This window comes from Elephas maximus, chromosome 2 (genome assembly GCF_024166365.1).
Source record: "Elephas maximus indicus isolate mEleMax1 chromosome 2, mEleMax1 primary haplotype, whole genome shotgun sequence".
Taxonomy (NCBI): domain Eukaryota; kingdom Metazoa; phylum Chordata; class Mammalia; order Proboscidea; family Elephantidae; genus Elephas; species Elephas maximus.
Window position 1 is genome coordinate 130,452,467 of NC_064820.1, and position 14,544 is coordinate 130,467,010.

General features: G+C 40.0%; 1 protein-coding gene across 2 annotated transcripts in view; it reads right to left on the bottom strand.

Moving 5' to 3' along the window:
* Positions 1–14,544, bottom strand: part of MEGF10 (multiple EGF like domains 10) — a 179,121-nt gene that overhangs the window by 72,878 nt on the left and 91,699 nt on the right. For both annotated transcript variants that reach the window (XM_049873371.1, XM_049873381.1), the window contains exon 6: positions 1,587–1,833. In XM_049873371.1, the coding sequence (XP_049729328.1) occupies positions 1,587–1,833 (247 nt within the window). The remainder of the gene's footprint in view (positions 1–1,586; positions 1,834–14,544) is intronic.

Sequence of the window (14,544 nt, forward strand, 5' to 3'; positions counted from 1 at the left end):
ACGTGTTACACTGAAGTCTGCTTTTGTTTGTGCGTTTCTCTAGCCTCAAAGAAGACTGAAGCGTTTGCTCATCACCCCCTTGGTGCACAGATTCCCCGTAATGAATTTTCAGCATTCTCTTCTCTAGACTGAAGAGCCTCCATTCCTTTAACCTGCCCTGTATCGTATGAATCTTCTTCTCTAAGCCTTTAATTGTCTTTTTTTCTCTCCTATGAAATTGCTCCAACTCTCCCATAGCCCTAATCGATTGTGGCCTTGATAAAACCCATAAAAGCAATATTAACAATTAAACAGTTTGAGACTGTCATCCATTCCTTTGAAAATCAGGACTTTCTAGGCTAATGCAATTTTTTCTTTAGCTCTATTTTATAGACATTAATACTGTCAGCAGGAAGTATTTACCTAATCATCTGCATTTTTTCAAGTTTTACTTCTGTGATTTACACGTGTAATTTTCTCAGTGAGGGAATAATATTTTTTTTATCTCTTACTTCTTGGGCAAATTCTGCCTCCTTTTATTCTCTTTGGGACTACAGGCAAACCAGACAAATGGCCATTCCATAAAATAGAGTAGTAGAAGTTAACTGTTTCAATGCAGAAAGAATTAAACTATCTGTGGGCACTTAACCTACACGGATGTGTTACATATACTTTTATATACACAAAGCAACATATGCATCCGTGGGCATTAAATAATACAATTAGTCTTTCGTTATGTGCTATTTCTAACACTGGAGTCTGCATGGTGCAAACAGCTGATGTGCTTGGTTGCTAACCCAAAGATTGGACATTTGAGTCCACCTAGAGGTGTCTTGGAGCCCTGGTGGTGTAGTGGTCATGAGGTATGGCCACTAACCAAAAGGTAGGCGATTCAAATCCACCAGCCACTCCTTGGAAAATCTATGGGGCAGTTCTACTCTGTCCTATAGAGTAGCTATGAGTCAGAATCAACTCGATGGCAACGGGTTTGGGTTTTTTTTTTTTTTTTTTTGAGGTGCCTTGGAAGAAAGACCTGGTGATCTGCTTCTGAAAAATCAGCCATTGAGAATCCTGTGGAGTAGTTCTCCTCTGACGCGCGTCAGATCACCATAGCTGGGACTGACTCAACAGCAACTGCTTTTGTTTGTTTGTTTATTTGTTTGTTTCTAACATCTTTCTTCTTCTACAGCACTGACACTGCCCAACTTTATCCGGCTAGTTAACTGTCACACAGGGCAGAACAATGTGAACTTTTAACAGCCAACAATGTAAAACGAATGCAATTGCCGGATACTCAAAGCAGAATCCCCAATCTGCCCCAACAAACCCCAAATATCACCAACCAACACAACGTGCTGGCCCTATCTCTTCCCTGCCCAAAGGAAAGCATGGAGACCAGCCTTCGGCCCTGACTGGGGGCTGATGTTTCAAGGATCAACCAGCAAGAGCACTAAGTGGCCATCACTGCTGATGCCCCAATGCAGGCCTGGAGTCCAGGACTGTCAAGCAGCAATAGAAACAGAGCCACAAGGAAGATGCTGGCAGTGGCAGCATGAATGGAAATGGTAGGTGGGCTCTGCCCAGCTGCTGAGCAGCACATCACTTACAAGGCTCCAGTGTATCCTGGTGGGCAGCGGCATTCCCCCGTGACGTGGTCACAGGTGGCTCCATTCTGGCACTGGCATCTCTGGTGACAGTCGTTACCGTAGGTGCCCTGCTCACAACGGTCTTCACAGCGCCAGCCCCGGAAGCCTGCAGTGCAATGGCAGGCGCCCGTGATGGGGTTGCACAGAGCCCTGTTTTTGCATTGGCATCGGCTGCTGCAGTGGGGCCCCCAGTGATCACCATCACAGGCTGAGGTTGGGGAAAGAAACAATGGAAGGCATCAGGGTACAGGTGTCTATAACAGCTAGCCCTTCAGAGCCAGCTTCCTCTCCCCTCGGAGAGAATGGCTTGATACCACTTCATCACCATTTCTTAGCTGGGCATCAAGGCACTGGGACCGACCCACGGCTGTCCTTCACAAACTGGTGCACAACACTAACCAGGCCACCTCCTATTACATAAGTGTCTGTACAATTCCTATTTCCATGCCTTTGCTCAGCCAGTTCCCTGTACCCAAAGTATTGATTTTGATATGGCTTGAATGATGGTCTAGGAAGGCTGTGAGGGGTTGCTGGGGAGAGAGGGGCTAGCTAGGCAGATGGGAATGGTCAGCTGAAGCAGGGGCTCTCACGCCATGCTAAGGAGTTGGGATTCCATCCCGTAGATAGGCGATTGGTAGTACAAGGTTTTAAGCAAGGAGCGACAGTGCAGATTGGGCTTCTAGGCAGGCAGCCCGGCCCCAGTGTGAGAAAAGACCAGGAGGGATGGCCGATGGGAGGCAGGGAGGCTGAGCAGGAAGAACTACAATTGTTCAGGAGATCAGTGAGGGGCCTGAACCAAGGCAGATGGAGAAGGGACCCATAGGCTGAGCTACTGAGGGGTAGATGACCCCACCACAGGTCTGGGTCAGAGTGCCCTAAGAAGGGAGCTTCTGATCTGCTCCTAAATTATGAATCAAAATGTGTGTGACTGGGAACTATTAAAAAGACAGGGAAAAAACTGACAAAAAAAAAGTTTAAATATACTGACCTATTAAAAAATAAGGCACTGAAATTGAAAATGGGCAGCAAATAAAAAGATAGCAGGCACATGAAACCAGGTAGGACAAAACTAGAAAATGGCATTTCAGAGATAGTTCAAAGTACAGTTACAAAGAAAAGAATGGCTGCAATGAAAAGTCAATGAACAGGAAAGGGGTGTGAGGAAGAGAAAAACCTTATCGCAAATATTCTAAAAATTATAAAGGGTGATGATAAGCAACATCTATTCTTAATATGTTATCCCTAGCCAGCACTATATTTATTTATTAACTAGATGCTGTAAAAATCACTAGGGAAGATGCACCCTGCCTGGGGCTCTTAGGATAAATTGCATTTATGATTAAAAAACAGTTTTATTACACAGAGATTCTGTAACTTTCACAGATCCAGAATAATCTATTATTAAAATAAAAAAAAAAAAAAACCTCTAGGTACACAAGAAACAACTTATTACGAGTGCAGGGTTCATCTTCTAATGTTAGAACCCACCACAGATTTCATTAAATCAAAAGGTTTAAAATGAATCATTCTGTTTTTAATCAGTATGGCTTTAGTCTCATTCCAAAAACCCAAAGCCGTTGCCTTCAAGTCAATTCTGACTCATAACGACCCTACAGGACAGAGTAGCATTGCCCCATAGGGTTTCCAAGGGGCAGCGACCTTTGGGTTAGCAGCCGAGACCTTAAACATTGGGCCACCAGGGTTCCTTACTGTCATTCGTACATTATTAAACGTTCCTGTTGTTAAGTGCTGCCGAAATAAGTGACCCTATGTACAACAGAATGAAACGCTGCCCGGTCCTGTACCATCCTCACAATCGTTGTCACGCTTGAGTTCACTGTTGCAGCCATTGTGTCAATCCATCTCCCTGAGGGTCTTCCGCTTTTTCGCTGACCCTCTACTTTACCAAGCATGATGTCCTTCTCCAGGGACTGGTCCCTCCTGATAATATGTCCAAAGTACATGAGACAAAGTCTTGTCATCCTTACTTCCAAGGGGCATCCTGGCTAATCTTCTTCCAAGACAGATTTGTTCTTCTGGCAGTCCGTGGTATATTCATATTCTTCTCCAGCACCATAATTCATACGCGTCAATTCTTCAGTCTTACTTATTCATTGTCCAGCTTTCATGTGCTTATGAAGTGACTGAAAATACTGTGGCTTGGGTAAGTGCACTTAGTCCTCAAAGTGACATCTTTGCTTTTTAACACTTTATAGAGGTCTTTTATAGTAGATTTGCCCAATGCAATGCATCCTTCCATTTCTTGACGGCTGCTTCCAAGGGTCTTGCTTATGGCTCCAAGTAAAATGAAATCCTTGACAACTTCAATACTTTATTTTTATGATAATATTGCTTATCGGTCAAATTGTGAGGAATTTTGTTTTCTTTATGTTTAGGTGCAATCCACACTGAAGGCTGTAGTCTTTGATCTTCATCAGTAAGTGCATCAAGTCCTCTTAGCTTTCAGCAGTCAAGGTTGTATCATCTGCATACCGCAGGCTGTTAATGAGTCTTCCTCCAATCCTGACACCCCGAGTTCTTCTTCATATAGTCCAGCTTCTCAAGTTATTTGCTCGCTGTGGAGATTGAGTAAGTGAGGTGAAAGGTACAACCCTGATGCACACCTTTCCTGATTTTAAATCACTCAGCATCCCCTTTAAGTGAGAAAGATGTAGCAGTCAGCTTTTGTAAAGATTACAGCCTTGGAAACGCAATAGAGCAGTTCAACTCTGTCCTATACGGCTGCTGTGAGTCTGAATCACTTGACAGCAATGATTTTTTTTTTTTTTAATAGTATCACCTTGTTCTATTCAAATGACTGCCTCTTGATCTATCTACAAGTTCCACAAGAGCACAATTAAGGGTTCTGGAATCCCCCTTCTTCACAATGTTACCCATAATTTGTTATGATCCACACAGTCGAATGCCTCTGTATAGTCAATAAAGCACAGGAAAACATCTTTCTGGCATTCTCTGCTTTTAGTCAGGATCCATCTGATATCAGCAATAATATCTCTCGTTCCACATCCTCTTCTGAATCTGGCTTGAATTTCTGGAAATTGTCGATGTACTGCTGCAACCACTTTTGAATGATCTTCAGCAAAATTTTACCTGCATGTGCTATTAATGATATTGTTATAATTTCTGCATTCTGTTGGTTCACCGTTCTTTGGAATGGGCACAAATATGGATCTCTTCCAGCTGGTTGGCCAGGTAGCTGTCTTCCAAATTTCTTGGCATAGACAAATGAGTGCTTCCAGCGTTGTATCCGTTTATTGACACATCTCCATTGGTATTCCGTCAATTCTTGGAGCCTTATTTTTTTTGCCAACGCCTTCAGTGCAGCTTGGACTTCTTTCTTCAGAACCATCGGTTCTTGATCATATGCTGCCTCCTGAAATGCTTGAACATTGATCTATTCTTTTTGGTATAGTGACTCTGTGTATTTCTTCCGTCTTCTTTTGATGCTTCCTGCATCATTTAATATTTTGCCCCTAAAATACTTCACTATTGCAACTTGAGGCTTAACTTTCTTCTTCAGTTATTGTAGCTTGAGAAATGTCAATGTGTTCTTCCCTTTTGGTTTTCTATCTTCAGGTCTTCGCACATTTCATCACCAAGGCCATATTTTCCAACTACAGATCCATCTTTGTTTCCAACTTTCGCATTCTAATCACTAGTAATATCAATGCGTCTTGATTGCATGTTTGGTCAATTTCAGACTGCAGAAGTTGGTAAAAATTCTTCAGTTTATTGAAAGTATGTTAATAAAGATACTTTAACACAATTAAAAACGAGAGAAAATTATTGAACCTAAAGCAGACCTAGAAAGCAATTACCTAAGAACTTGCAATCTTCTTTCACAAAATAAGATTCGGGGGTAGTTTCAAGATGAGATTTAACCCTAATTGTTATTCTTATGAGTTTTTTTTTTTAATTGCCTATGTATATGGACAAAGAAATTTCCTTTTTTCGATTGTAACTCTTTTAATCTAGGAGATATATATATATATATACACAGAGTATGTTTCTTGAAATCCTCTTTGCTATGCCAGGTAGAAAAGAATCTATCCTGTTTGTAAGGATACAAATATCGTCCAAAGTAAATTACCCAGTCCTTTGTAACTTGTCCCTTGGCTCATCAATCCTCAAGAGTAGGGGAAATCTTCATTCCATGTAAGCCAAATCTGTTATCCTGCAATTTAATCCTTTTTCCTCCTGTCTTCTTCAGCATGTAGACAATCTAGTTCATCACTGTTCTCTATATTATAAATGATCTTTTTTCTTCTGAAATATAAATGCTTCTTTGACTCTGCTCTTTTCTAGACTAAAGACTAAATCCCAGCACTTTTAACTTGTTTTCAAAGAGCTTATTCAATTTTCGTTCATCATCTTCTCTGGACCCTCTCCAATTTTTAAACTAGACTGTAGTATCAGATAACTTTTAAACTATTCTGCAGTATCAGATGGCTTCCACGTCACTCGCAACTTCAGGGAGCCTCAGATATTCAATTAAATATCTGTCTTCTGCTTATGTATAATAGAGGACTAGTTGATTGGCACAAAAAGCAATTTTAGCTAATAAAATTACCTTGATAAGGACATCAAGATAGAGTCAAAAGTATTAAAACATCATGATGGGTTAGTGAAGAGTCCCTTTTCCCCACCATGATAAGAGTGGGTCTGAGCACATATGTAGTACAGAACATGTTTTCTAACAACAGGGGAGTGATAGGAAGAAATAAAGGCACTGAAGGGACAGAACTGATCTCTCCTTCTGACCCCATTGCCACATCCCATTCAACGACCTCTCTCAGCAGAGCAGCCAGACATAGACCAGCTCTATTTTCTTGGAATTTGGCCAAAAAAAAAAAAAAAAGCCCTCAATGTATCTCCTCATGGTAGAAATGAGTTTATTGCAGAAATTGATAACTATCAGCATAGAAAGGGTTTCAGGCCTTTAAAGAAGTATTATTATGCTGACATGGTTAATTTCCTAGCTACATCTAAGCACTGTGGCATGCTTTGAAGTGACTGCTTCCCCTCTTTGGGCTGTATTTTCCTAAAGGCCACTGATACAGGGACCTCACAATGTGAACACTGTGCATCAACATGGGCTGTGCTGGGGGCAAAAATCCACAAACACAAGTTTACAGACAAATAGGCAGGAAGCAGATCAAGTAGGACTCAGAAGCCTTGGTTGAGTTTGGGAATAATTGCGATTTTCTTTTCTTTCTTCGTTTGTCATATTTAACTACGTCAACACACTCATTTTTAAATGCATTCCAGTGAGTTACACAGTTTACCACACAAAAGCCAGCTTTCTTCCCTGACTACTACCAATGCAAGGGTATGCTGACTTTGTCTAGACAAGGGGCAGAAATTGTTTGTTACGTTTACTGCCGAGCTAGACCAATTATCCTGAATTCAAGGGCTGTGTTTGGAGAGATGGTATGGAGAGTCTGAACTCAAACCATCTGACAACTTTTATTGAGTACCTCACTCTAACCTCAGCGAACAAGTGTTTCACGCCTCCAGAGAAAGAGTGGTTGGTTACTCCCACTGACAACTTAGAAAAAAGTGTAGCTAACACGGAAATAGCGTGAGTATCCTAAAATGGAAAAAAAAGTAAATAAACAAAATTTTGTTTCAGATTAAATTGAAAAGAACCCAAATGCTAGTGAGCAAATGATAACTCATTTTCAGCTCCTGGTTTCAGCTCTTGCTCTGTTAACAGCTGGAAATGGGCTAACAGATGCAAGGTGCCCAGATTCACGCAGATATTTCAAGATATAACTTAATGAGGTTCTCAGACAGGCACAGACAGCTTGCTCTAATAAACTTACAAAGTAAGGTGGAAATAAAAAGAATTTTTTAACTATTCTATAATATCAGAAGAACTATACAACCCGTGTTCCAATCTTTGGTGTATGATACTCAGGAAACTGGTAGAGCATTGGATCCTCCCAAGACAATGGGCTCACCCTGGAGGCCTTATGGCAGAGCTTCCAACGATCCCAGTAACCACAGGTTACGTTCATGGGCTGGGTACTTTAATTCATTACACTAATATCTCTGAAGTACCTACCACGTGCCTTTAGGTGCTAGGTCTGTAGTTCAAAGGAAAACAAAAGAATATATACATCTCTAGAAGCTTACCCTGGTGGCGTAGTGCTTAAGTGCTACGGTTGCTAACCAAAAGGTCAGCAGTTCAAATCCACCAGGCGCTCCTTGGAAACTGTATGGGGCAGTTCTACTCCGCCCTATAGGGCCACTATGAGTCAGAATCGACTTGACAGCAGCTGGTTTGGGATTTTTTGGTAGGAGCTTACAATTTAATGGCAGAGACATCAAGGTAACAGGCAATAAAATACCATATTGATAAGTAGTAAGGTAAGGATAAGGTACAATGGAATACAGGGGAATGATACTTAACTAGCGTAAAACAAGCTCAAAGCTTCCCAGCTAAGGGGGTATTTAAGTTGGGACCTAAAGGTAGCAAGTGACATCTTCAGGTAAAAGGTAGAAAACTTATGTGTAGGAAGAAGGGGTGCAGACAAGAGGAGTTTGCAGAAGGTGTCACATTCAGAGGGAATACAGCCAGAAGTTTTTTAAGTAGTAAATGTTCCATGAATGCCTTCTTGGGCTTCTATCCTATTGCATCATGGTCATTATCATCTTTCTTAGCTATGGGTACAACAAAAAGAAATAAGTATAGAAATAAGTAGATATGGAGAGATATTAGACATGTCTTTTCCCTCTACCAGACCTTCCCAGTTTTCCAAACTTAGCCCTAAAATCTCTTTGCTTTAGGTTGATTTTTCAGACCCCATTTGATATGCTCTCTGAAAACAGCAGTATCTATTGTCCATGTCTCACTTTGCACTTAGATCACAATTTTTATGTCTGCCTTTTTTCATACCTCCCAAGCAAAACTGAATTTCATCAATGCTAACATACACTGACCTCTTTCTGGATCTTAACAGTTATCAAGGACAGTTTTTTGTACAACCACGTCACTACAGTCACCTGGCTGACAATGATGGTTAAATGCATTCTAATTTCAGGGATGTTAAGCTGTGGAAAACTGTGCACCCTAGAATCATGACCCAGAACCTAAAAAGGGTAATAATAACGATGATGTCCTCTCCCTTTGTATGGAAACCAGCACTCACACACTACTATGGGAGAGTAGGTTACCATATCCTTGTTAGAGTCTGTCAGTGTGTATATCAAAAGCACTTTATTCAGAAATTTCTCTTTTGGAGATTTTTTTTTTTTTTTCAAAAGAAAGAAGCACACATGCATGTAAAGACAATAACAATAGCTAACTCATTACTAATGCTCAGTGCACCTGCAGGCACTGTTGTAAGGACCTTAGCTGGATTAACTCTCACATGACTCTGTAAAGTAGGTACTGTTATTACCCTTATTTTATAGATGAAGAAATTGAGACACAGGTGACTTGCTCAAGTTTACACAGGGAGTAACGGGTGAAGCAGAGACATCCTGACTCCAGAGTCTATGTACTATATTTTATTCCTTTCAGAGCTACAACGATGTTCTCGTCAGCAACGTTTACAATAATAAAAAATTGAAAACAACTTAATTTTCCAGTAACAAGGGATGAGTGAAAAAATTTTGGTACAATCATACAATTAAACGTGATCATACAGAAGAATATTCAGTGATCTGGAAAGATGTTTGCAGTAGTATAATTGAAAAAGTAAGTTTAAAAACGGTATACACCACATTATCCAATTTTATCAATATGTTAGAATGGACTGGGCGAAACTATCACTTATTTATGTCAAAAATGGCCAAACATCAGCAGTTGCATACGGTGGAACCTAATATCTGGGGGAGGGAAGGAGATGGCACATGAGAAAAACATAGAGACAGACAGACATTGAAAGGTTCTACAGTTAAATAGCGCCATTGGGTATTCTGGGTCTTGAGACTGTGTACAAGTTTTCTTTTATTCTTTTAATTTAACTAGATTTTCTAACTTTTCTAAAATAAACATGTATCCCTTTGGTACCAAGAGAAAAACAGGCAGTGAGTTATTATAATTTTTTGAATGGTTCTATCTTCGGCAGTTCACATATACCAGCCGCTCCTTGGAAACTCTATGAGGCAGTTCTACTCTGTCCTATAGGGTCACTATGAGTCAGAATTGACTCAGCGGCAATAGGTTTTGGGATCTTCTAAGCATTTATAATGTGCCAGGTTCTGTGCTCCATACTTTACACACCTCTTTCCAGTCCTCACAACAATTATGCCAAGATGAGTACTGTTCTCATATTTAGGAGGATATTTAGGATTCAAACATTTATGTAAAACATCCAACGACACCAGGCTAGTAAGTGGTGACATCAGTATTCAAACCAAAATGGTCTGAAAAGAAAGGTCCAAACACTTTTCACAAGACCATCCTGCTCCTGAGGCACTGAAATTATATATTTTTGTTAAATATAATATCCCACGATTATGTTTTTTGTCTAAGCTGATTAAGACCGGGGATTTTTATAGAGCAGCAAATGATAAGACCTTACACTGAACAAGCCTATGGAGTCAGCCAATGACTTGGTATTTGGGGGTACTGAGAATAATCATCTCAGTAATGAGAACATAGGACATTTCTCTAAAAATAAAATACCATATTTTACACAATAACGTGCACAATTATGCATTTTTTTGCAACCTGTGCAACCTCCTCACACATTATTTTTCCAGGTGCGCTGTGAGACTTACATGTGTGTATGCGTTATTTGTATGGACATGCTATTTGCAAAAAAATATGGTAAAGGAAATGGTTGGACCTGGAGAGTTTTTAAAGTTGATAATGATTCTATGCAAAAAACAAAGCTTGAACGTTCGCTGTGAAATGCCATTAGGTGTACACCAACCTGAAAACTAGGCCCACGATGTGCCTGACACAGGGTTGCACTCAAGAAACATTTGGTGAATGAATGAAACTGAATATGAATGTAGAGCCCTCTAATCAACTTTCACAAGCAGAGAAACCGGTAAAACCATCGTAATAATTCTGGGTACATTCTCCTTTCCTAACTGCCTCAAACTCTCAGTCCAATTTTCCATGCCAAGGACAGAAGTGAGAGGGAGTTCTCAGATAAGTTGAGTTTCTAACATGCCAGGCATTATTAGGGACATTATGCAAGCTATTTTATTTAAACCTTACACCTCAATGAAATAGGTGTAATTATTCCAATATTCCATGTGCAAAAATGGCCTCAGATGGTAATTTGTTCAAAGTTCCTTAGTGTGCAAGTGGCAAAAGTGAGGGTGCAAATCAAAACTGGTAAGTACCTCCAAAGTTCCACTCTTTGCCTGTACCATGCTGACCGCTCAAATTACAACACCAGATATCAGTGCAAACACAATACCCGATATCAGTGCAAATTAACTGCTTCTGCCTAGTTTTCAAAGGGGAACATTGTAGAACAAAGCCTCACAACTGTTCATCTGAGAAATAATACTTGTTTGCCTAAAATACAGTTCCCAGGTTTCCAAGTGTTAGTAACAAGTCCGTCAAAATTGCTTTCAAAAGGAATACCCAACATTTCCACAATCACATATGTATTAGCAAAAAAAAAGGGGGGGGGGCATTAAGAAGAGTCTTTGAACAAATGGAAAGAGTCTAGTAATTTCTTGTCTTCACGTAGCTTGACAAGGAAAGGAATGAACCTAGGATAACAAATGCCAAATTGAGAGGTGCTCTGGAGAAGCAGCAAGGGCATGTTAACACATGGTCTCAACCAAGCGACTCCTTCAGGACAAAAAAAAAAAAAAGAACAAAAGGAAAGAAAGGATGAAATCATTTTGCCTTATCACTTTCTTATAAAATTCATCAATTACTAACTGGCTTAAGGAGGCGTGTAACCATTTAGCATTAGATGGCTCAGCCATGGCTATTTACAGCAATGAGTTAAATAATCCTATTGGCTTGATGTGCCTTAGTTTATCTATGCTCACCCTTCACCAACCAAACAGGAAAAAAAAAAAAAAAAAAACAGTTGCCACTCAGTCAATTCCAACTCAGCAGTGCCTCTGGGTAGACTCGAACCACCAACCTTCCAATTAGTAGCTGAGCTCTTAACCATTTGCATCAACTAGAGGAAGAACACTGAAGCAGCCTTGAAAATACATTTTGTAGTATAAGTTGCTTCTTTAAAGTAACTAGTTCTGGATTATAGAGAGAACAGAAGTGCCCGGTTCTGCGTACTTGTGTTAGGTCTGTTGTTAGATCTGTGTACTTGTGTTAGGTCTGTTGTTAGCTGCTATCCAGTCGATTCCAACTCATCGTGATCCCAGGTATGTCAGAGTAGAACTGCTCCACAGGTTTTTCAAAGCTGTGATCTTTCAGAAGAAGATCGCAGGGCCTTCTCCCAAGGCACCTCTCGGTGGGTTCAAATCTCTCCGCTAGTAGTTGAGTGCTTAACCGTTTGCACCACCCACAGACTCCAAACAACCCTAGATGAACTCAAACAGGTAAGAGTTTTTTTTTGTCTTGATTTAGTACCTCGGGGATCTAAGAAGTCTAACAGTGGAAGTATATGGAGTTCAAGAATCTCAGGGATACATCTCCACCAGAACCCGACTATGGGAGAACACATTAAATCCTGGAACTCAAGTTAATCATGGAGAAAGTGATGTCAGCTTATAATACATAACTAACCTCACCAGGGCGGCTATTGAAATAACTAGGCTATAAGTACCCTTAACATATAAATGTCAAGTGACTATTAGGATACACCAAAGTGCTATACTGAATTGAAGAAAAGTATTTTTACACGGAGCTTTGCTGTCACATTCTCCAATGATTTTAAACACAGGCAAATTCATATCTATGAGAGAAATCAATAGGGAGGAAAAGCGAACCCTTCGTATTTTAACATATATGCAAAGTACAAATAAGTCACTTTTAACAGAACATCTCTACAGAGTGAACGTCTTTTAGAAGAGACTAAAATAAATTTCCCTGGTCTCAAAGGATAGAAAAACTCGATTCTTCCTGAAACATACACCCTTTCTTCTTAAGCCTCACACTCTCTCAGGGTCCTTTATTTATCTCCCTGTGATTTCATTCCTTGCACTTCAGGCTAACAAGGCTGCGGTGTGTCATTCCCTTTGTTAAGGTAGAAGAAAGGCTCCTCATTCAAAACATCAAGCGTGTTAAAAATAAAACAACTTTGTAAAGCTTCTCCGTCCATGAAGAAGAACAATAAAAATGTATTTTGCAGCTCCTCTGAAAGCACGAAAACCCCATGCCCTTCACATGTCAAAAACCCTCCGGAGAGCTGACAGAGTGCCAATAGTCACCATGGACAACCACCACTGCTGCCCGTATTAATTTTATTCAGTGGCCAAGGGACAGCCTTTATTTTTCTTTAAAAAAGAAAAAAAGTTTGTTAAATGAATTTTCAATATATGAACTGCCAGCTGTCAATAATGTCAATGTATGCTTACTTCAAATGATGAACCAGAAAAACAGTGGGAAATGTTTATTCTTTAATGCATCTAAATATATACGTTGATGTTTATCTGTGAGACCATACTAATGACCCTATTCACAGTTCAGAAAAAAATCTCAAGGATATAAATTTTAGGCAGAGATTAAGTAAGGGGTTGGGGGGGATTACATTTATTCACTGAAGTCAAAAGAATAATAACAACCTCGAGAGCCATTATAGGATGTCTTGCTTTATAAAGTGTTGTCCTATTTTCATTAAAAAATTATTAAGCAGCTTCTAAGGCTACTAAGCTCAATTCATTGAGCACGACCTACTTGCTTGATGAAGACATGTTCTATAGGAAAAATTTCTTAATCTAATGGAAGAGACAGGCTGCCAATGAGATTTATCACAAAAGAACGTACTAAGTGTTACAATGCACGGCTGCATGAGGTGATTTTGGAGCACAGAGGACCTATGCCAACTGTGCCCTTGGGCAGAGAAGAGAAAGGAAAAGCAGGGAAGGCTCCCTAGAAGAGATGGTGTTTCAGGTGAATATTGAAGGATGAGTACTCAGGACCACCATTACACAAATGCTCCTTATCTGCATTTTAGATATGCGAGGCTGAAGGGCAGAAGCTTTAAATAATTGGCCCTAAAATCCCACAGTAAGAAAACCAGTCCCAGCACACTAAATGCTAACCAATGGCCTGAAAGACTTAATGTAATTTTTTTGAGATTTTTTTTTTTTTTTTTTGAGAAAGAAAATTAAAACTACCTGAGACTACACCTAATACTGTAAGACCCAGGTACCCACAACCTAGAAGTAACTGTTGTGAACATTGTATCACATTTGCTTCATCCCTTAATGCGAGAAATAAAAGTTTACAGAAAAGTTGAAGTCCCTTTGGTTCCCTCTGTGCTTAGTTCCCGATTCTTTTCCCTGCCTTTCCCCAGAGGTAACCACTGTTATGAATTTCATGTGCATCCTTTTAGTCTATGTGTGTTGTATACCCATGAATAAAATATAAACCCGATGCCAATGAGTCAGTTCCGACTCACAGTGACCTCGTAGGACGGGCTAGAACTGCCCTATAGAGTTTCTAAGATTCTGTAATCTTTACAGAAACAGACTGCCATATCTTTCTCCCATGGAGCTGCTGGTGGGTTCTAACCACAGACCTTTCGGTTAGCAACTGAGTGCTTAACCACTGCACCACCAGGGCTCCTTGAACAATATACTGTTTTATGTATTTATTAGTTTTACATAAAATGTATATATAACTGTGCACCTTGCTTTTTATCACTCAATGTAGTTATACTAACATGTATTAATATTGGTGCATTTGCTAATACAGTGGGATGTTCTGCAATATTTTATGGGCATGAACTGCTATACAGCAGTCCACTATCTTAAAAGCCCCCAATAGATTTACCCATTCCCA